We start from the raw sequence: 23476 nt of genomic DNA, 5'->3' as shown, positions 1-23476 counted from the left end.
AAGAACTGTATGCTCACCATCCTCCGAGTCTAAATTGACCCACAACCTCTGTCGACACGCTAGGTTCCTCCCATCTAGACACTCCCCATTACCCACAAGCAGGCAAAAAATACATAAACTATAAATATTAAAACATAACCATAACACAATGACAATAACTGAATTAAGCATAAATGGCTCCTACAAACGCAAAAATAAACACAGCGGTATAGAAACATAGAAAAATAGGTGCAGGAGGAGGCCATTCAGCCCTTCGAGCCAGCACCGCCATTCAATATGATCATGGTTGATCATCCACAATCAGTACCCCGTTCCTGCTTTCTCCCCGTATCCCTTAATTCCGTTAGCCCTAAAAGCTAGATCTAACTCCCTCTTGAAAACATCAAGTGAATTGGCCTCCACTGCCTTCTGTGGCAGAGAATTCCACAGATTCACAACTCTCTGACTGAAAACGTTTTTCCTCGTCTCAGTTCTAAATCATCATATCATATCATATTATATATATACAGCGCGGAAACAGGCCTTTTCGGCCCACCAAGTCCGCGCCGCCCAGCGATCCCCGTACACATTAACACTATCCTACACCCACTAGGGACAATTTTTACATTTGCCCAGCCAATTAACCTACATACCTGCACGTCTTTGGAGTGTGGGAGGAAACCGAAGATCTCGGAGAAAACCCACGCAGGTCACGGGGAGAACGTACAAACTCCGTACAGTGCAGCACCCGTAGTCAGGATCGAACCTGAGTCTCCGGCGCTGCATTCACTGTAAAGCAGCAACTCTACCGCTGCGCTACCGTGCCGCCCTAATAAATGGCCTCCCCGTTATTCTTAAACTGTGACCCCTGGTTCTGGACTCCCCCAACATGGGGGACATTTCTCCTGCATCTAGCCTGTCCAATCCCTTAAGAATATTTCTATAAGATCCCCTCTCATCTTTCTAAATTCCAGTGAATACAAGCCCAGTCAACCCATTCTTTCAACATATGTCAGTCTGAAGAGTCTATTATAAAATCCTTTTCCCGGGTAATTATTTAAGGATGAAATATGAGTGGCATTGACACATTGTCAGAAAATGAATTGAGTACAAAGACAGGCACAGAAAGCTGGAGTAACTCAGCGGGACAGGCAGCATCTCTGGAGAGAAGATGTCCGAGGAAGGGTCTCGACCAAATAAAATCACCCATTCCTTCTCTCCAGAGATGCTGCCTGTCCCGCTGAGTTACTCCAGCATTTTGTGTCTATCTTAGGTTTAAACTAGCATCTGCAGTTCCTTCCTACACAATGACTTGAATACATTTGGCAAACTGAATGAATGGAGAGGTAGGTACCTCATGAGGCTCATTATTGTCACATGTACCGAGGTACATTGAAAAGCTTTGTTATTTTTTTGTTATCCAAATAAATCAGATATTCCATACCTATTCAGTTCAAACTCAGACAATAGGTAGACCAAAGGACAATAGGTAGAGCAAAGGGGAAGATTCAGAGAGCAGAATATATATACAGAGAGAAAAAGAAAGAAACTGAGAGAGTTAGAGTCATATCATCGTATCATATATATACAGCCGGAAACAGGCCTTTTCGGCCCTCCAAGTCCGTGCCGCCCAGCGATCCCCGTACATTAACACTATCCTACACCCACTAGGGACAATTAAAAAAAAATTTTTTTTTACATTTACCCAGCCAATTAACCTACATACCTGTACGTCTTTGGAGTGTGGGAGGAAACCGAAGATCTCGGAGAAAACCCACGCAGGTCACGGGGAGAACGTACAAACTCCTTACAGTGCAGCACCCGTAGTCAGGATCGAACCTGAGTCTCCGGCGCTGCATTCGCTGTAAAGCAGCAACTCTACCGCTGCGCTACCGTGCCGCCCAAAGAGAGAGAGAAAGACAGAGAAAGAGACAGACAGAGACACAGAAAGACACAGAGAGAGACACGGAGAGGCAGTGAGAGAGAGGCAGCGAGGCAGAGAGAGACAGAGAGAGGCAGAGAGAGAGAGAGGCAGAGAGAGAGGCAGAGAGAAAGAGAGTGAAAGAGAGAGGCAGAGGGAGAGAGAGAGGCAGAGAGAGAGAGAGAGAAAGAGACAGTGAGAGAGAGAGGCAGAGAGAGAGAGGCAGAGAGATAGAGAGAAAGAGACAGAGAGAGAGAGGCAGAAGGAGAGAGAGAGAGAGAGGCAGTGAGAGAGAGGCAGAGAGAGCGAGAGGCAGAGAGAGAGAGAGAAAGAGACAGTGAGAGAGAGAAGCAGAGGGAGAGAGAGAGAAAGAGACAGTGAGAGAGAGAGAGGGAGAGAGAGAGACAGTGAGAGAGAGAGGCAGAGGGAGAAAGAGAGGGAGAGGGAGAGAGAGAGGCAGAGGGAGAGAGAGAGGCAGAGGGAGAGAAAGAGAGAGAGAGAGAGGCAGAGAGAGAGAGGCAGAGAGAAAGAGACAGTGAGAGACAGAGGCAGAGAGAGAGAGAGAAAGAGAGACAGTGAGAGAGAGGCAGTGAGATGTCAAAGACAAATGGTCGTAAGTAGACATGCAGTAATTAACTGCTGAGACCGCTCTGCTGTTGCTTTGCAGACCGTGGGGACAGCCTCTCCCGTTACTCACCCACACTGGAGCCACCTCTACGGCTGTCATGGCGGTCGCTTGGCAACCTGAAGACCAGCACGGTGGATATTGGCCCGTCCTGTTGAGCGTGCCAACTCTGCAGCACCACTGCCCGAGACACAGAGAACACCCACAGTTACTCAACACGTCGCAGGAACACGGTCAGACTCTATAGTCAGAGGGTGGTGAATCTGTGGGATTCATTGCCACAGACGGCGGTGGAGGCCAAGTCAGTGGGCATTTTTATGGTGGAGATTGCCCGATTTTTGATTAGTGCGGGCGTCAGGGGTTGTGGGGAGAAGGCAGGAGAATGGAATTTAGAAGACTGAGGGGGGATCTTATAGAAACGTACAAAATTCTTAAGGGGTTGGAGAGGCTAGATGCAGGAAGATTGTTCCCGATGTTGGGGAAGTCCAGAACAAGGGACCACACAGTTTAAGGATAAGGGGGAAGTCTTTTAGGACCGAGATGAGAAAGTTTTTTTTCACACAGAGAGTGGTGAATCTGTGGAATTCTCTGCCACAGAAGGTAGTTGAGGCCAGTTCATTGGCTATATTTAAGAGGGAGTTAGATGTGGCCCTTGTGGCTAAAGGGATCAGGGGGTATGGAGAGAAGACAGGTACGGGATACTGAGTTGGATGATCAGCCATGATCATATTGAATGGCGGTGCAGGCTCGAAGGGCCGAATGGCCTACTCCTGCACCTATTTTCTATGTTTCTAATGGGGTTAGGAGGGAGAGATAGATCGGCCACAATTGAATGGCGGAGTAGACTCGATGGGCCGAATGGCCTAATGCTTGTCCTAGAACTCATGAATATCGGGTCCATGCAGAAGACACAAAGGACACAAGAGGGAGAGGGTGCAAAGTGGATTTGAGAGCCCAGGATGGGTGGGTGGTGGGGAGGGGTGGAGACGGGGGTGGGGAGGGGTGGAGACGGGGGTGGGGAGGGGTGGAGACGGGGGTGGGGAGGGGTGGAGACGGGGGTGGGGAGGGGTGGAGACGGGGGTGGGGAGGGGTGGAGACGGGGGTGGGGACAGGGGGAGGGAGGGGTGAGGTGGATGGAGAGAGCTTGTGAACGAGAGAAGTGGGAACGAATGGCACGTGACATGGGAGGAGAGAGAGTTTGAGAGGAAGAGGAGGTGAGAGAGAGGGTTAGAGTGGAGAGAGATGGAAGGGGCTGGGGAAAAGGAATAGGTGACGTTTCGGGTGAAGAAGGGTCTCGACCCGAAACGTCACCCATTCCTTCTCTCCGGAGATGCTGTCTGACCCACTGAGTTACTCCAGCTTTTTGTGTCCACCTTCAGGGGATCGATACCTTCCCAGTGTGGCAGCACTCACCTTTAGATTCCTGATCCACATGTGAAACTCTCACAAAGCCGTTCTGACAGCCGAAAGCCGTCAGCCGCCTGGTCGAGTCGGGAATGTTGACGACATCCAGCCAGAGGACGCTGTGACAACCAGACCCACCGTGTAAACCCAGGCATCAGCGAACACACATCAACACCGTCTGCTCAAAGCAGCACCTGGCACACAGACAGGACCTCATCCGCAACGCTTCAGCACAACCTGAGCTCATTCTGAACCGTTACAGAAACAAAGTCAATAGACAATAGGTGCAGAAGGAGGCCATTCGGCCCTTCGAGCTAGCATCGCCATCATGGCTGATCATTCTCAATCAGTACCCCGTTCCTGCCCTCTCCCTGTACCCCCTGACTCCGCTATCCTTAAGAGCTCTATCCAGCTCTCTCTTGAATGCATTCAGAGAATTGGCCTCCACTGCCTTCTGAGGCAGAGAATTCCACAGATTCACAACTCTCTGACTGAAAAAGTTTTTCCTCACCTCAGTTCTAAATGGCCTACCCCTCATTCTTAAACTGTGTGGCCCCTGGTTCTGGACTCCCCCAACATTGGGAACATGTTTCCTGCCTCTAACGTGTCCAACCCCTTAATAATCTTATACGTTTCCATAAGATCTCCTCTCATCCTTCTAAATTCCAGTGTATACAAGCCTAGTCGATCCAAGGAATTGAGTATGGAAGGTGGGACATTGTGTCACAGTTGTACAAGACGTTGGTGAGGCCGCACTGTCTGTTAGATAGAGCTCTAGGGGCCTAGTGGAATCAAGGGGTATGGGGAGAAGGAACGGGGTATTTATTGTGGATGATCAGCCATGATCACAATGAATGGCGATGCTGGCTCAAAGGGCCAAATGGCCTCCTCCTGCATCTATTTTCTATGTTTCTATGTATTCTATGCACCACCAGTGCCATTAGACTTTAGACATACAGCACGGAAACAGGCCCTTCGGCCCACCGAGTCCGTGCCGGCCAGCGATCGCCCCGTATAATAGCACTATCCTACACACTGGGGATAATTTACTAATTACAGAAGCCAATTAACCTACAAACCTGCACGTCTTTGGAGTGTGGGAGGAAACTGGAGAACCGGGAGAAAGCCAAAGCAGGTCACAGGGAGAACGTACAAACTCCGTACAGACAGCACCCGTAGTCGGGATCGAACCCGGGTCTCTGGCGCTGAGAGGCAGCAGCTCTACCCGCTGCACCACTGCTTCGAAATAGTGGCGATGGGATAATTTATCCCGAGGGAGCAGGAAGCACCTCTGACTGTGCAGTGTTCACTGGGCAAAGCACTGGAGTACCAGCCCGGCCCTCTGTGCTCATAACTCCCTCTCCTCCCCTCTCCCTCCTCCCTTCTCCCTCCTCCCCTCTCCCTCCTCCCCTCTCCCTCCGCCCCTCTCCCATCAGGCAAGAGGTACAGAAGTGTGAAAACGCACGCCTCCAGATTCAGGGACAGCTTCTTCCCAGCTGTTATCAGGCAAATGAATCATCCTAACCATCCAATTTAGAAGACTGAGGGGGGACCTTATAGAAACATATAAAATTCTGAAGGGGTTGGAGAGGCTGGATGCGGGAAGATTGTTCCCGATGTTGGGGGAGTCCAGAACCAGGGGTCACAGCTTAAGGATAAGGGGGAAGTCTTTTAGGACCGAGATGAGAAAACATTTCTTCACACAGAGAGTGGTGAGTCTGTGGAATTCTCTGCCACAGAAGGTAGTTGAGGCCAGTTCATTGGCTATATTTAAGAGGGAGTTAGATGTGGCCCTTGTGGCGAAAGGGATCAGGGGGTATGGAGAGAAGGCAGGTACAGGATACTGAGCTGGATGATCAGCCATGATCATATTGAATGGCGGTGCGTACAGGCTCGAAGGGCCGAATGGCCTACTCCTGCACCTATTTTCTATGTTTCTATGTTTCTACCACAACCAGAGAGCTGTGCTGACCAACTATCTACCTCTGGTGACCCTCGGACTATCCTTGATCCTGGCTTTACCTTGCACTAAACGTTATTCCCTTATATTGTATCTGTACACTGTAAACGGCTCGATTGTAATCGTGTATTGTCTTTCCGCTGAATGGATAGCTCGCGACAAAAGCTTTTCACTGTACCTCGGTACAGGGGACAATAAACTAAACTGATACTGAAACTATCTCTGGAATATGGACACATATAAACCCACACCCTGACCAGACCTGACACTCGAACAAGCGACCACTACTTACTGGCTGGGTAGGTTTGTCAACTCTGGGAAAAGGAATTCCACTGGCTGCTCTTCAAACTGATGCAGTGTTTCATTCTGTGGAACAGGGTGAAAGAAACATTTAGAGTAGGCACAATCGACAATAGGTGCAGGACTAGGCCACTCGGCCCTTCGAGCCTGTACGCACCGCCATTCAATGTGATCATGGCTGATAATCCACAATCAGTACCCCGTTCCTGCCTTCTCCCCATACCCCCTGACTCCGCTATCATTAAGAGCTCCACCTAACTCTCTCTTGAAAGCATCCAGAGAATTGGCCTCCACTGCCTTCTGAGGCAGAGAATTCCACAGCTTCACAACTCTCTGGGTGAAAAGGTTTTTCCTCATCTCCGTTCTAAATGGCCGACCCCTTATTCTTAAACTGTGGCCCCTGGTTCTGGACTCCCCCAACATTGGGAACATGTTTCCTGCCTCTAGCGTGTCCAATCCCTTAATAATCTTATATGTTTCAATAAGATCCCCTCTCATCCTTCTAAATTCCAGTGTATACAAGTCTGTAGAAAGGAACTGCAGATGCTGGTTTAAATCAAAGACACAAAGTGCTGGAGTAACTCAGCGGGTCAGGCAGCACCTCTGGAGAGAGGGAATGGGTGACGTTTCGGGTCGAGACCCTTCTTCAGAGTAGTGTGTTCAGTTCTGGGCACAATGTTATAAGAAAGATGTTGTCAAGCTGAAAAGGGTACAGAGAAGATTTACAAGGATGGTGCCAGGGATACAGGGTCTGAGCTGTAGGGAGAGGTTGAGTAGGCTGGGACTTTGATCAAACCCTCTCCTTCGACAAACACATCAAACACATCACAAAGACAGCCTTCTTCCACCTCAAAAACATTGCCCGTCTCCGTCCATCCCTCTCATCCACAGCTGCAGAAACCCTCATCCACGCCTTCATCACCTCCCGTCTGGACTACTGCAACAGCCTCCTCTATGGCGCACCCTCAAAAATCATCAGTAAACTTCAATACATTCAAAACTCCGCTGCCCGTCTACTCACCCACACCCCGATCCGTGACCATATCACCCCCGCCCTTTATAAACTCCACTGGCTCCCCATCCCCCAGAGAATCCAGTACAAAATCCTCCTCATAACCTACAAAGCCCTCCATAACCTGGCCCCATCCTCCTGACCGACCTCCTCCACAGGCACACTCCCACCTGCACCCTCCGCTCTGCTGCTGCCAATCTCCTATCCCCCCACATCCGGACCAAACTCAGATCCTGGGGGGACAGGGCTTTCTCCATCACTGCTCCCACCCTATGGAACTCACTACCCCAAACCGTTAGAGACTCCTCCACACTCACCACATTCAAAACATCGCCTGTTCAGTACTGCCTTCAACCACTGAAGGTCACCTCACCTTCTGTCTCCTTTCTCTGTTTGTTTATTTATTTACTTATTTATCTATTTATTCATTTCCCTATGTTCTCTAAATCTCTGTAAAGCGTCTTTGAGTATATGAAAAGCGCTATATAAATAAAATACATTATTATTATTATTATTATTCCTTGGAGCACAGGAGGATGAGGGGTGATCTTAGAGAGGTGTATTAAACCACGAGGAATAGATCAGGTAGATGCACAGAGTCTCCTGCCCAGAGTAGGTGAATCGAGGACCAGGGGACATAGGTTTAAGGTGAAGGAATGGGTGACGTTTCGGGTCTAGACCCCTCTTTAGACTGAGACTCAGGGGAGAGGGAAACTAGAGGCATGAAAAGGTACAAAGAACGAATCGGAGCCAGCACCCGTCACCCAGGAAAGGCGGAGCCCACAATGGTCCATTGTTGGCCATGGAAAAGGTGAAGAGATAATGTAGGGATACAAACAGGGAAACTAGCAGGATCAGGGTGGCGGACGGACAACTAGGGTGGGGGAGGGACAACTAGGGTGGGGGAGGTGCAGCGAGAGTGGGGGAGGTGCAGTGAGGGTGGGGGAGGTGCTACGAGGGTGGGGGACGAAACATGGCATGGGATACTTTGTAACTTTGTCGGCGCCCTTTATGTGGCGACCCTTTGCATACCTTGCGTATGCAAAACAAAGAATATCACCGTGACTTGTTACATGCGACAATAAACTATCATTCATTCAATCATTCCTAGTTTGTTTTATTGCTGGAGACACCAGCTCGCGTAGCAGGGACTTGGAGCCAATAGGGAACAGCTTACCTCTTTGTACAGGTGGATCTGGTGGTCATGGCCGCTAAGCAAGAAGACCGTCTCGCGCCCGCTCCCCTCCTGAACCCTGCGTTATGAAGAGAGCAATCACACTTGTAGTACAGTCACACAACTCGCTCATCGTGTCCAGCATCTCCCACTACATTAGCAACGTTATCATCTGGAGAGGCCACGTTTGGAGGATGGTGTGCAATTTTGGCCACCCTGCAATAGGAAAGAAGTTAGACTCAAGGTGCTGGAGCAACTCAGGAGGAAACCTGTGCAACCGGAGGAAACCCACGTGGTCCAGTTTAGTTTAGTTTATTTAATTTAGAGATACAGCACGGAAACAGGCCCTTCGGCCCACCGAGTCCGCGCCGCCCAGCGATCCCCGCACATTAACACTATCCTACACACACTAGGGACAATTTTTACATTTACCCAGTCAATTAACCTACATACCTGCACGTCTTTGGAGTGTGGGAGGAAACCGAAGATCTCGGAGAAAACCCACGCAGGTCACGGGGAGAACGTACAAACTCCGTACAGACGGCGCCCGAAGTCAGGATCGAACCTGAGTCTCCGGCGCTGCATTCGCTGTAAGGCAGCAACTCTACCGCTGCGCCACCGTGCTTTGGCCCACCGGGTCCGCGCCGACCAGCGATCCCCGCACACTAACACTATCCTAGGTATCACAAAATGCTGGAGTAACTCAGCAGGTCAGGCAGCATCTAGGAGAGAGGGAATGGGTGACGTTTCGGGTGGAGACCCTTCTTCAGACTGAAGAAGGGTCTCGACCCGAAACGTCGCCCATTCCTTCTCTCCCGAGATGCTGCCTGACCGGCTGAGTTACTCCAGCATTTTGTGAATAAATCAGTCTGAAGAAGGGCCTCGACCCGAGACGTCACCCATTCCTTCTCTCCCGAGACGCTGCCTGTCCCACTGAGTTACTCTAGCATTTTGTGTCTACTTTCGAAACGTCAACTATTCCTTTCCTCCAGAGATGCTGCCTGACCCGCTGAGTTGCTCCAGCTTTTTGTGTCTACCTTCGGTCCAGTACACAAAGCTTTTCACTGTTCCCTCGGTCTACGTGACAACAATGAACAAACACCAATACTCACTCCACGTGGCAGAGCTGGAAAGGTGTGAACTGGAGCTCCAGGTTGAGACAGCTTTCTGCAAACACAACGAGACGGCGTGTTGTTGGAATCCATGCCCTCACACTGTGACCGCAAGGTGCTCCCGTCTCCTCCCGCCATCCGTCAGCACAGAACAACCACACGGGGCCGAGTGCGGAGGAACTGGACGAGCCCTCCCAACTGTTCCCCACCGCAAAAGCTGCTGGTGGTCCCTCCCTCCCCCCCAAGAAGACCCCATCTGCCACAAGTCTCGATGGGCAACACCTTGCCCCCAAGTCAGGCAGACATGGCTTCGAGTATTTGGAGCACAAAATCAGTATTAACACTCCTACTGCAGTACTGGGGAGCAGGGTGGACGCTGGGACAGGGGGTGGGAGGAGTGCAGGGGTGGGGAGAGCAGGGGAGATGCAGGGATGGGGAGAGGAGGGTACAGGCCAGAGTTGGAAGGGGGGGGGGGGGGGAAGAAGGGGGGCGTGGAGTGCAGGGGCTGAGGGTGGGTGGGGGGGAACGCACGGGGGGGGGGGGGGGGGGGGAGTACAGGCTGGGGGGGTTAGTGGGGGAAGGCAGGAGGGAGGGTGGGAAAGTAAAAGCCAGGGAGGAGTGGAGGGGGCGGGGGAATAAAGGGGCAAGGGGGTGGGGGGGAGAAGGCTCAGGGGTGGGTGGTGGGGTGAACATGTGGGACAGAGGAGAGGTGGGGGGGGTGTGAGTGCAAGTTTGGGCGATGGAGGGGGGTGGTGGGGGGGGAAGTCAGATGAGAGCGAGGGGCCAGAGAGGGGGCCAGAGTGCCGCACTGTCAGATAGGCTGCTGCTTCCGCGAGGCGTTAAACCAAAGCCCTCTCACCCTTTGCGTACTGGGAACAAATGTTGAAGGAGTTCAAGCATTGGTCGCGCCCGTTCCTGTCATATACTCACGTGCTATGGAGTCCAGGTTGTACTCTGAGCCTGGCTCATAGTCACAGTAAATGTTGAGGAATGGACTGGCCTTATCCCCAGAGTCCTGTGCAGGAACACACAGAGGCGTTAACTTAGCAATAGAAACATAGAAACACAGAAACATAGAAAATAGGTGCAGGAGGAGGCCATTCGGCCCCTCGAGCCAGCACCGCCATTCATTGCGTTCATGGCTGATCATCCACAATCAGTAACCCGTGCCTGCCTTCCCTTGATTCCGCTAGCCCCTAGAGCTCTTGAAAGGGTTAATGGCTATTAACTTTGCATGATGGGATGCTTGACCATTATGCTTTTGGGGCTTCTATATTGTTGAAAGTAGAGGAATGCTAATTGCTCATTAGGATGTATCTGGAAGCTGAAACTTACAATCCCCGGAAACCACAGAAATAATAAAATGGTAGAATGAATGAACAGGATGAGCCTGAACTTTGGGTCCTGAATAGCTGATGTTTGCAAAATTGCACCAGGCAGGATGCAACAATGTGATTCCTAAAGCCTCTAGAGCGGTATATCCTGTTATCCCTGGGAAGGATGTCTGGGAAAAACTATGGACAATACTCTCGCTAAGATTAGGATGTGGTTGACTATTTGTGGGAGTGTGTAAACACGACCTTCTGTGGTATGATAAGGGTCCTTACCTTCGACTAATTACTTATTGTGTGGAATATTTTATGTCTGTAAGGTGTCAAGTATATTGTGTTCGATGCAGTTCGTGATTGATTTGAAGGAAATGTTGTGTTAAACATCCTGGCTGCAGATTTTGTATAAAAATGCTGCAGAAATGCTGTATCTTTGAGTGGAAGCAAGGGGAGTGCTGAGTATGGTCACACACCATTAGCACTGCCGTCTGACGATAATTAAAGCTTTGCTTGGTTTACCTTTAACTGTTTCTGTTGTTGTCTGTTTTAAGAGCCGGACTTTAACATTGGCGTAGTCGGCAGGATCTCGCTGGGACCGACAACAGATGACTGAGTAACAGGCTGCAGAGTAACCGGGACTGGATGGGGAGAAAATTGAGCTCTAGTCGGACCCCTTGAGAAGCTCCCAAAGAAGCTCCCGGGAAAACTGTGGTCCCTCGTCAGGAGGTTCACCTGGTTTCAGCCGATATCCTTAGAAACAGACAACGAAGATAAGACCTAACGTTGATTAAGAGATTTTTGCAACTGGGAAAGTAGTCGGCAATTGGATATAGCAAACTCCAAAGGTTTGTCGTTAATTAAGAGACAATAGACAATGGGTGCAGGAGGAGGCCATTCGGCCCTTCGAGCCAGCACTGCCATTCAATGTGATCATGGCTGATCATTCTCAATCAGTACCCCGTTCCTGCTTTCTCCCCATACCCCCTGACTCCGCTATCCTTAAGAGCTCTATCTAGCTCTCTCTTGAATGTATTCAGAGAATTGGCCTCCACTGCCCTCTGAGGCAGAGAATTCCACAGATTTACAACTCTCTGACTGAAAAAGTTTTTCCTCATCTCTGTTCTAAATGGCCTACCCCTTATTCTTAAACTGTGTGGCCCCTGGTTCTGGACTCCCCCAACATTGGGAACATGTTTCCTGCCTCTAACGTGTCCAACCCCTTAATAATCTTATACGTTTCGATAAGATCCCCTCTCATCCTTTTAAATTCCAGTGTATACAAGCCTAGTCGCTCCAGTCTTTCAACATATGACGGTCCCGCCATTCCGGGAATTAACCTAGTAAACCTACGCTGCACGCCCTCAATGGCAAGAATATCCTTCCTCAAATTTGGAGACCAAAACTGCACACAGTACTCCAGGTGCGGTCTCACTAGGGCCCTGTACAACTGCACACAGTACTCCAGGTGCGGTCTCACTAGGGCCCTGTACAACTGCACACAGTACTCCAGGTGCGGTCTCTCTAGGGCCCTGTACAACTGCACACAGTACTCCAGGTGCGGTCTCACTAGGGCCCTGTACAACTGCACACAGTACTCCAGGTGCGGTCTCACTAGGGCCCCGTACAACTAAGAGATTTTTGCTACTGGGAAAGTAGTCGGCAAGTGGACAGAGCAAACTCAAAGCGTTTGTTGTAAGTTAAGATGGGGAATATGTTGGATAAGAGTGTCGGGGAACGCCCGTGCAACAAACACATGTGTTATTTGAATCCAAGAAATAATAAAGATTCTAGAATATTAAGTTATAAGTTAACCAAACGTTTGGGTGACGCGTCTGGGCCAGTTGGAGGAACATGGGATGTAGAAACTGTTAAAAAAAAAGGGCAGAAATGTCAATTTGGGAAAAAGATGCAGGAAAGAAATGGGAAAAAAAGAATTAGAGCATGGAAGAGTGAGGCAGAGAAGAAGAGGGAGGAGATGAGAGAGAGGAGTTGGATGGACAATGCATGTGAGAAGGGGATTGAGTTGAGAAACAAGGATGGAACAATGAAAGAACGGAAGGTGCTACAGATAGTGTCCGTGGGCAGAGAAAAAAAAGAGCATTGATAAAAAGAGCTCAGAACCAAAACAATTAGTAGTTAAGAAAAAACCCGGTACCAGTAAATCCTCCGGAGACCCTATGTCTGGCATGACGACCCTTTTTGTTAGTGATGATGAGGAGGGTCCCACATGGAGGAGACCTCCTCCATATGCCCCACCAGTAGGTGCCAGTGCCCGTATTGAAATGCAGGCACCATTAGTGGCTCCCTTATACCCCAGAATTCCAAGAGGGGAAGCCAGGGGAGAAGTAACGGCACGAGACCAAGAAGATGCAGGTGCGGGAACAGAATCCGAAGAAGAGGAGGATAGGAAAGCCAGGGGAAAAGTGGTGGCAGCGATACCAAGCGACCGGTGGCATACTTTTCGGTCAGGTTAGATGCAGTAGTTCACAGATACCCCCCATGCACCCAGACCTTGCCTGGATTGTGTAGCTGCATTAATGAATGCGGGCCAAACCAAATACCTCACCCAGGTACGATTGGGAAGGTATGAGTTTACGCTTTTAAATAATCCTAACCTGACATTTATAATGAATCCATTAGTATCTTTGACACAGCCACCGGAGTATTGACGATTTCAAAACCCCCTCTCAGCACAACAAACTGAACTCTTTGTGCTAACCCGTGCTTGCATTCTAGCCAAGGACAGATGCATCATAGAAACATAGAAAGTAGGTGCAGGAGTAGGCCATTCGGCCCTTCGAGCCTGTACCGCCATTCAATATGATCATGGCTGATCATCCAACTCAGTATCCTGTACCTGCCTTCTCTCCATACCCCCTGATCCCTTTAGCCACAAGGGCCACATCTAACTCCCTCTTAAATATAGCCAATTTTTATAAATAATATAAATATATAATACTTAAATATATAATACTTATATATAATATAAATATATAATACTTAAATATCAACATCTATATAGACTCCAGGTATGCATTCGGAGTAGCCCATGATTTTGGAGTGCTATGGCAACACCGAGGATTTCACACTTCTGTGGGATAAGAATGCCCTAATCGTCAGTAACGTCCTCAAGGCTCTTCTCCTGCCGAAACAATTGGCCATTATAAAATGTAACGCCCATACAGGGAGAGACGATCCCTTCTCCAAGGGAGAAGGGTCTGAAGAAGGGTCTCGACCCGAAACGTCACCCATTCCTTCTCTCCCGAGATGCTGCCTGACCCGCTGAGTTACTCCAGCATTCTGTGAATAAATACCTTCGATTTGTACCAGCATCTGCAGTTTTTTTCTTATACCTTCTCCAAGGGAAATACCCATGCAGATCATATCATATCATATCATATATATACAGCCGGAAACAGGCCCTTTCGGCCCACCAAGTCCGTGCCGCCCAGCGATCCCCGTACATTAACACTATCCTACACACACTAGGGACAATTTTTTACATTTACCCAGCCAATTAACCTACATACCTGTACGTCTTTGGAGTGTGGGAGGAAACCGAAGATCTCGGAGAAAACCCACGCAGGTCACGGGGAGAACGTACAAACTCCGTACAGACCGTGCCCGTAGTCAGGATCGAACCTGAGTCTCCGGCGTTGCATTCGCTGTAAAGCAGCAACTCTACCGCTGTGCTACCGTGCCGAGGATAGCCAAGGATGCAGCCTATAGATCACATAACCTGGTACCCCCAGGATGTACAGTACTAGAAAATAGAACGGTCTTGCCAGACATGAGGGAGGTTCAGGAATTACAGAGGGACACCTCTGCACATGAGAAACAACTCTGGAAACAAGATGGATGCGTCATTGATTCCACCAGGGGACTTTGGCCCACCCCTCTTGGACAAGGTTGTGTACCCGATGCACCCTTACCCACCCTTCTAACCTACATCCACTCCCTTACACGTGCTGGAAAGGAGGGAATGATTAGGATGATGAAGGAATCGTGGTGGCATCCAAACAATAGACAATAGACAATAGACAATAGGTGCAGGAGTAGGCCATTCAGCCCTTCGAGCCAGCACCGCCATTCAATGCGATCATGGCTGATCACTATCAATCAGTACCCCGTTCCTGCCTTCTCCCCATACCCCCTCACTCCGCTATCCTTAAGAGCTCTATCCAGCTCTCTCTTGAAAGCATCCAGCGAACTGGCCTCCACTGCCTTCTGAGGCAGAGAATTCCACACCTTCACCACCCTCTGACTGAAAAAGTTCTTCCTCATCTCCGTTCTAAATGGCCTACCCCTTATTCTCAAACTGTGGCCCCTTGTTCTGGACTCCCCCAACATTGGGAACATGTTATCTGCCTCTAATGTGTCCAATCCCCTAATTATCTTATATGTTTCAATAAGATCCCCCCTCATCCTTCTAAATTCCAGTGTATACAAGCCCAATCGCTCCAGCCTTTCAACATACGACAGTCCCGCCATTCCGGGAATTAATCTAGTGAACCTACGCTGCACGCCCTCCATAGCAAGAATATCCTTCCTCAAATTTGGAGACCAAAACTGCACACAGTACTCCAGGTGCGGTCTCACCAGGGCCCGGTACAACTGTAGAAGGACCTCTTTGCTCCTATACTCAACTCCTCTTGTTACGAAGGCCAACATTCCATTGGCTTTCTTCACTGCCTGCTGAACCTGCATGCTTCCTTTCATTGACTGATGCACTAGGACACCCAGATCTCGTTGAACTCCCCCTCCTCCTAACTTGACACCATTCAGATAATAATCTGCCTTTCTATTCTTACTTCCAAAGTGAATAACCTCACACTTATCTACATTAAACTGCATCTGCCATGTATCCGCCCACTCACACAACCTGTCCAGGTCACCCTGCAGCCTTATTGCATCTTCCTCACAATTCACACTACCCCCCAACTTAGTATCATCTGCAAATTTGCTAAAGGTACTTTTAATCCCTTCGTCTAAGTCATTCGGCAGGAGGCCCTAAAGTAAGCCTCCAAATGCAGGATTCGCCAGAAATCCAACCCAGGCAGACCTATTAAAGTACCCTCTGGGGTGACACCGTTGCCAGCACGAGTGTTTGAATGCATTCAGATTGATTTTATTGAAATGCCACGGGCCCATTGCTATAAATATTGCTTAGTGATATTGAATATGTTTAGTAGGTGGATTGAAGCTGCCAACCACTAATAATACTGCTGAAACTACTGCGACGTTGTTGTTAAGAGAAATTATTCCGAGATTCGGGCTGCCTACTGTTATTAGCTCTGATAATGGTCCACATTTTATTGCAACTGTTAACAAAGAATGATGTGCTTATTTTAACATCAGACAACAGTTTCACTGCATACATCACCCCAGGCTTCAGGTATGGTTGAGAAAGCCAATGGAGCCCTTAAGAATAAGATTACAAAGTTAATGGGAGAAATGGGGCAGACGTGGATTAAGGTATTACTTTTGGTTTTGTTTGAAATGCGAGTAAATCCCCATAGTGTAACAAAGTTATCCCCCGCAGAGATTATTTATGGTAAACGCCTGAGAACGTCTTGGGGGGCAAGCAGACCATGTGAAGGAACCCTAGATTTGCACGCACTGAATGATGAGACAACAACCTATTCACAAAATGCTGGAGTAACTCAGCAGGTCAGGCAGCATCTCAGGAGAGAAGGAATGGGTGAGGTTTCGGGTCGAGACCCTTCTTCAGACTGATGTCAGGGGGGGGGTGGCGGGACAAAGGAAGGATATAGGTGGAGACAGGAAGACAGTGGGAGATCTGGGAATGGGGAGGGGAAGAGAGGGACAGAGGAACTATCTAAAGTTGGAGAAGTCAATGTTCATACCGCTGGGCTGCAAGCTGCCCAGGCAAAATATGAGGTGCTCCTATATATGAGGTCGAAATAGACAATAGACAAAAGGTGCAGGAGGAGGCCATTCGGCCCTTCGAGCCAGCACCGCCATTCAATGTGATCATGGCTGATCATTCTCAATCAGTACCCCGTTCCTGCCTTCTCCCCATACCCCCTGACTCCGCTATCCTTAAGAACTCTATCCAGTCAGAGAGTGGTGAAGGTGTGGAATTCTCTGCCTCAGAAGGCAGTGGAGGCCAGTTCGTTGGATGCTTTCAAGAGAGAGCTGGATAGAGCTCTTAAGGATAGCGGAGTGAGGGGGTATGGGGAGAAGGCAGGAACGGGGTACTGATTGAGAGTGATCAGCCATGATCGCATTGAATGGCGGTGCTGGCTCGAAGGGCTGAATGGCCTCCTCCTGCACCTATTGTCTATTGTCTATTGTTTCGGGTCGAGACCCTTCTTCACACTGATGTCAGGGGGGCGGGACAAAGGAAGGATATAGGTGGACCTCATATTTCGACTAGGCTTGTATACACTGGAATTTAGAAGGATGAGAGGAGATCTTATCGAAACGTATAAGATTATTAAGGGGTTGGACACGTTAGAGGCAGGAAACATGTTCCCAATGTTGGGGGAGTCCAGAACCAGGGGCCACAGTTTAAGAATAAGGGGTAGGCCATTTAGAACTGAGATGAGGAAAAACTTTTTCAGTCAGAGAGTTGTGAATCTGTGGAATTCTCTGCCTCAGAAGGCAGTGGTCAATTCTCTGAATGCATTCAAGAGAGAGCTGGATAGAGCTCTTAAGGATAGCGGAGTCAGGGGGTATGGGGAGAAGGCAGGAACGGGGTACTGATTGAGAATGATCAGCCATGATCACATTGAATGGCGGTGCTGGCTCGAAGGGCCGAATGGCCTCCTCCTGCACCTATTGTCTTTTTCGACCTCATATATAGGAGCACTTATTATTTCGCCTGGGCAGCTTGCAGCCCAGCGGTATGAACACTGACTTCTCCAACTTTAGATAGTTCCTCTGTCCCTCTCTTCCCCTCCCCATTCCCAGATCTCCCACTGTCTTCCTGTCTCCACCTATATCCTTCCTTTGTCCCGCCCCCCCCCTGACATCAGTCTGAAGAAGGGTCTCGACCCAAAACGTCACCCATTCCTTCTCTCCTGAGATGCTGCCCGACCTGCTGAGTTACTCCAGCATTTTGTGAGACAATAACCTATGTTCAGCAACTAACTCAATATTCTGTCAACATTACACTTACAAGTAAAAGAGTCCCAGAGGCCACTGCCTGATGGAGATGCAGGAGAAGAGGTCCAGCCTGGTGACTACGTGCTGATACGAAATTGGGATCAGAAGTTAGGCGAACGCTGGAAAGGGCCGTGCCAAGTACGACTCACCACACTGACCGCTGTTAAAGTCGAAAACAACCCTCGCTGGACACACCTAATTGAGGCTGGGGCTTCAGCCTGGACCCGGCTCTGTGTCTTGGCCCGGGGAGTGGAATGCTGCTGGAAAATTCTCATGAAGTTTACAGCTACGAGTTGCAGACAACAGACAACGAAACTGTTGTCCGATGTTAAAATAAGCACATCATTCTTTGTTCACGGTTGCAATAAAATGTGGACCGTTATCAGAACTTATAACAGTAGGCAGCCCGAATCTCTGAATAATCCGTGACCGATTGCAAGCGTATTGGAAAATTGAAAGATAAAATATGAGACTGTTGATTCTTCATGCTATCGTGGGACTGGCCCAGAGGGTCTGGACTGGAGAGAAAAATGTATTTTTGTCCTTGAGTTACGAGTTTGCACGCTATCTAACACTCTGTCCAACTCTCTTTTAAATTCATCCAGTGGATTGGCCTCCACTGCCTTCTGTGGCAGAGAATTCCACAGATTCACAACTCTCTGGGTGAAAAAGTTTTTTGCTCAATGGGAAGGCTGATCCACGCAAGCAGAATTCCAACGTTTAATTGGGTGCATTTCAATAGACAATAGACAATAGGTGCAGGAGGAGGCCATTCGGCCCTTTGAGCCAGCACCGCCATTCAATGTGAACATGGCTGATCATTCTCAATCAGTACCCCGTTCCTGCCTTCTCCCCATACCCCCTGACTCCGCTATCCTTAAGAGCTCTATCCAGCTCTCTCTTGAATGCATTCAGAGAATTGGCCTCCACTGCCTTCTGAGGCAGAGAATTCCACAGATTCACAACTCTCTGACTGAAAAAGTTTTTCCTCATCTCAGTTCTAAATGGCCTACCCCTTATTCTTAAACTGTGGCCCCTTGTTCTGGACTCCCCCAACATTGGGAACATGTTTCCTGCCTCTAACGTGTCCAACCCCTTAATAATCTTAAACGTTTCGATAAGATCTCCTCTCATCCTTCTAAATTCCAGTGTATACAAGCCTAGTCGCTCCAGTCTTTCAACATATGATAGTCCCGCCATTCCGGGAATTAACCTAGTAAACCTACGCTGCACGCTCCAGCATTTCCTACACTGCAGAGAGGCTAAAATTCAACAGAACCCAAAATACAATCTAAAAATACAGGAAACACTCAGCAGGTCGGTCGGAATACCTGGAGAAAGAACCAGTGAAAGTCTCAGGTCTGGGACCCTTCGTCAGAACTGCGGGAAAGGAAAACAAAAGATGGACACATAATACTCAGCGGGTCAGGCAGCATCTCTGGAGAGAAGGAATGGGTGACGTTTCGAGTTCTTCAGGAACACGTTTGTTTTCAGGAGGAGATAAACTAGGCAAGGTCGATCAAAAGATGGGTCTCGACCAGAAATGTCACCCGTTCCTTCTCTCCAGAAATGTTGCCTGGCCTGCTGAGTTACTCCAGCATTTTGTGTCAGTCAAAGGAAATATGTGCATTGAGTATATGAATCAGCATTAGTCTATGTAAAACTGATTTAGTCCGTGGATGGTTGCGAAGAGAAAGGACATTATCAAAAGATGGAGTTAGATGTGGCCCTTTTTGCTAAAGGGATCAGGGGGTATGGAGAGAAGGCAGGTACAGGCTACTGAGCTGAATGATCAGCCATGATCATATTGAATGGCGGTGCAGGCTCGAAGGGCCGAATGGCCTACTCCTGCAACTATTTTCTATGTTTCTATGTTTCTAAAAGAACCTCAGACGGACACAAAATGCTGTAGTAACTCAGCGGGACAGGCAGCATCTCTGGAGAGAAGACTGAAGAAGAGTCTCGACCCGAATTCCTTCTCTCCAGAGATCCTGCCTCCAAAGACGTACAGGCTTGTAGGTTCATTGGCTTCGGTAAGACTGTAAATTGTCCTAATGCGTAGGATAGTGGTAGTGTACGGGGATCGCTGGTTGGCGCAGACCTGCTGGGCCGAGGGGCCTGTTTCCACACTGTTTCTCTCACGTCTAAAGTGTAGGGGCTTCATGCAAACAAATAAGTTTTATTGCACCTTAATGTGCCTGACAATAAGCCAGCTGACACGAGAACTCACCTTAATGAAGGTTATTCCCACGACCAGACCTCTCTTCGGGCATGACTTGTTGAAAGCATCAATGGACACGATCTCTGCATCAACTGCAGGGAGACGGCGGTGGGGGAAGCACAAAAAGAAGACGTTCTCAGATTAAACACTGTGAACCTTCCGCCCCAGCCAGCGGATCCAACATATCATCCACCAACATTTCCGTCACCTACAACAGGACCCCACCACTGGCCATATCTTCCCATCCCCTCCCCTCTCTGCGTTCCGCAGAGACCGTTCCCTCCGCAACTCCCTGGTCCACTCGTCCCTTCCTACCCAAACCACCCTAACCCCGGGCACTTTCCCTTGCAACCGCACGAGATGCAACACCTGTCCCTTTACCTCCCCCCTCAACTCCATCAAAGGACCCAAACAGTCTTTCCAGGTGAGACAGAGGTTCACCTGCACCTCCTCCAACCTCATCTATTGCATCCGCTGCACTAGATGTCAACTTATTTATATCGGCGAAACCAAGAGCAGGCTCGGCGATCGCTTCGCTGAACACCTGCGCTCGGTCCGCATTAACGCAACTGATCTCCCGGTGGCCCAGCACTTTAACTCCCCCTCCCATTCCCAGTCTGACCTCTCTGTCATGGGCCTCCTCCAGTGCCATAGTGAGGCCCGCCGGAAATTGGAGGAGCAGCACCTCATATTTCGCCTGGGCAGTTTGCGGCCCGGTGGTATTAACGTCGACTTCTCCAACTTCAGATAGCTCCTCTGTCCCTCCCTTCCCCTCCTCCTTCCCAGATCTCCCTCTATCTTCCTGTCTCCACCTATATCCTTCCTTTGTCCCACCCCCGACATCAGTCTGAAGAAGGGTCTCGACCCGAAACGTCACCCATTCCTTCTCTCCCGAGATGCTGCCTGACCTGCTGAGTTACTCCAGCATTTTGTGAATAAATCGATTTGTACCAGCGTCTGCAGTTATTTTCTTATGCCATTAAACAAGCTCCCACTTGTGTGCACACCCTTCACTGTCCAGATTGTTGGTAGGGTTGAATCTAGGGTTGCCAACCTTGGTTAATGTTCTATCCAAGTAGGGTTGTCAACTGTCCCGTATTAGCCGGGACATCCCGTATTTTGGGCTAAATTAGTTTGTCCCGTACGGGACCGCCCTTGTCCCGTATTAGTAAGGTTGCCGACTTCCTCACTCCCAAATAAAGGACAAAGGGTGACGTCACCGCCCCGCGCCCCACGTGACCTCACCCAGCCAGCGGCCACGTGCTCCCGCTCCACCAATGGCGGTCGCCATTGGTGGAGCGGGAGCACATGGCCGCTGGCTGGGTGAGGTCACATGGGGCGCGGGGCGGTGACGTCACCATGTCCCGTATTTGGGAGTGAGGAAGTTGGCGCCCCTAGTTGAATCTCACTCACCATGCCCCACTTGTAAGAGCACCCATTCCCATGAGAATTCTCCACTGGCATTGGGAAACTGGTGAAAAGACCATAAATGAGAGGGAACGCAATGATGGAATTGGGGGGTCTGATGACAGGATCACAGGTGAAATCCATTTGCATTAGGAATCCAGTGACAGGTGATTGGGAATCCACTGTTGAATCCAGTGACAGGTGATTGGGAATCCACTGTTGGGATTGGGAATCTGGTAACAGGACCATAAATGACTGGGAAACCATGGATGGGATTGGGAAGTTGATGGCTGGATCACAGGTGCAATCCACTGGGAATGCTCCAATGGGATTGGGAATCTGGTGGCAAGACCATAAGTGACTGGGATTGGGAATCTAGTGACAGATCTACAACTGACTGGGATTGGGAATCTAGTGACAGATTCACAAATGACTGGGGTTGGGAATCTAGTGTTAGATCCACAAATGACTGGGATTGGGAATCTAGTGACAGATCTACAAATGACTGGGATTGGGAATCTATTGCCATGTCTACAAATGACTGGGATTGGAAATCTAGTGGCAGGTCCATAAATGACTGGGATTGGGAATCTAGTGACAGATCCACAAATGACTGGGATTGGGAACCTAGTGACAGATCCACAAATGACTGGGATTGGGAACCTAGTGTCGGTCCATAAATGACTGGGATTGGGAATCTAGTGTCAGATCCACAAATGACTGGGATTGGGAATCTAGTGACAGATCCACAAATGACTGGGATTGGGAATCTAGTGACAGATGACTGGGATTGGAAATCTAGTGGCAGGTCCATAAATGACTGGGATTGGGAATCTAGTGTTAGATCCGCAGATGACTGGCATTGGGAATCTAGTGACAGATCCACAAATGACTGGGATTGGGAATCTAGTGACAGATCCACAAATGACTGGGATTGGGAATCTAGTGACAGATCCACAAATGACTGGGATTGGGAATCTAGTGACAGATCCACAAATGACTGGGATTGGGAATCTAGTGACAGATCCACAAATGACTGGGATTGGGAATCTAGTGACAGATCCATAAATGACTGAGATTGGGAATCTAGTGGCAGATCCACAAATGACTGAGATTGGGAATCTAGTGATAGATCCACAAATGACTGGGATTGGGAATCTAGTGACAGGTCCATAAATGACTGGGATTGGGAATCTAGTGACAGGTCCACAAATGACTGGGATTGGGAATCTAGTGATAGATCCACAAATGACTGGGAAACCCATGGCTGGGATTGGGAAGTTGGTGACAGGGCCACAGGAGACTGGGCATCCAATGGGGAGCAGCCTGGGATAGCAGGGCACGACGGGCCGACCATTACCTGGGATGTAGGTGAACTGCACCTCCTTGGCCACAGGCCGGATTTTCTGTCGGAGGGTCTGGTACCTGAAGCAGATGACCTTCCCTTTAAGGGTGGCCGTCAGCAGGTCGCAGCCGCCCTTGGGCTTGGGGAAGGCGCTCAGGCCGTAGATGTTGCTCTGCGAGGAGAGGCGGCTGAAACTGTCCTCCACGAAGGGGCAGGAGCCGCAGAGACTCCTCGGCGGCCCGTCCATGACTGGAACATGTCAGAGCGCAGGCGTTCGACGGCCCACTTACGCTCGGGGCCCTCAACTGCGGCGGAGGCGCCCTAATATGACGTTTTTTTAACGCTAGGACGCCCCTCACAAAGATGGCGGCAGGCATGGAACTCGCCTAAAGTGTCGCTTAAAAATGACGTCTCAGCAGTGGCTGCCTGCCCCTCTCAAAGATGGCGGAATGGTATTTTGTTGGTCAGCATGGGCAAGATGGGCTGAAGGGCCTGTTTAGACTCAGAGTCTACCAATGGAGTCTATTTAGAGTCAACCTTCGGCCCAACTCGCCCAC

General features: G+C 49.5%; 1 protein-coding gene across 1 annotated transcript in view; it reads right to left on the bottom strand.

Moving 5' to 3' along the window:
* The window catches only part of kptn (kaptin (actin binding protein)), a 31379-nt gene extending 8175 nt beyond the window's left edge, over window positions 1–23204 (bottom strand). The window contains exons 1-8 of the mRNA XM_078430866.1: window positions 22935–23204; window positions 20177–20259; window positions 10418–10502; window positions 9488–9542; window positions 8379–8454; window positions 6182–6255; window positions 3939–4048; window positions 2598–2705 (exon numbers count right to left, since the gene is read on the bottom strand). Of these exons, the coding sequence (XP_078286992.1) occupies window positions 2598–2705; window positions 3939–4048; window positions 6182–6255; window positions 8379–8454; window positions 9488–9542; window positions 10418–10502; window positions 20177–20259; window positions 22935–23166 (823 nt within the window). The 5' untranslated portion in view covers window positions 23167–23204. The remainder of the gene's footprint in view (window positions 1–2597; window positions 2706–3938; window positions 4049–6181; window positions 6256–8378; window positions 8455–9487; window positions 9543–10417; window positions 10503–20176; window positions 20260–22934) is intronic.
* Window positions 23205–23476: the final 272 nt, after the last annotated feature.

This window comes from Rhinoraja longicauda, chromosome 41 (genome assembly GCF_053455715.1).
Source record: "Rhinoraja longicauda isolate Sanriku21f chromosome 41, sRhiLon1.1, whole genome shotgun sequence".
Lineage (NCBI taxonomy): Eukaryota > Metazoa > Chordata > Chondrichthyes > Rajiformes > Arhynchobatidae > Rhinoraja > Rhinoraja longicauda.
Note: the sequence above shows the minus strand (reverse complement) of the source record. Positions and strands in the feature narration are given on the sequence as shown.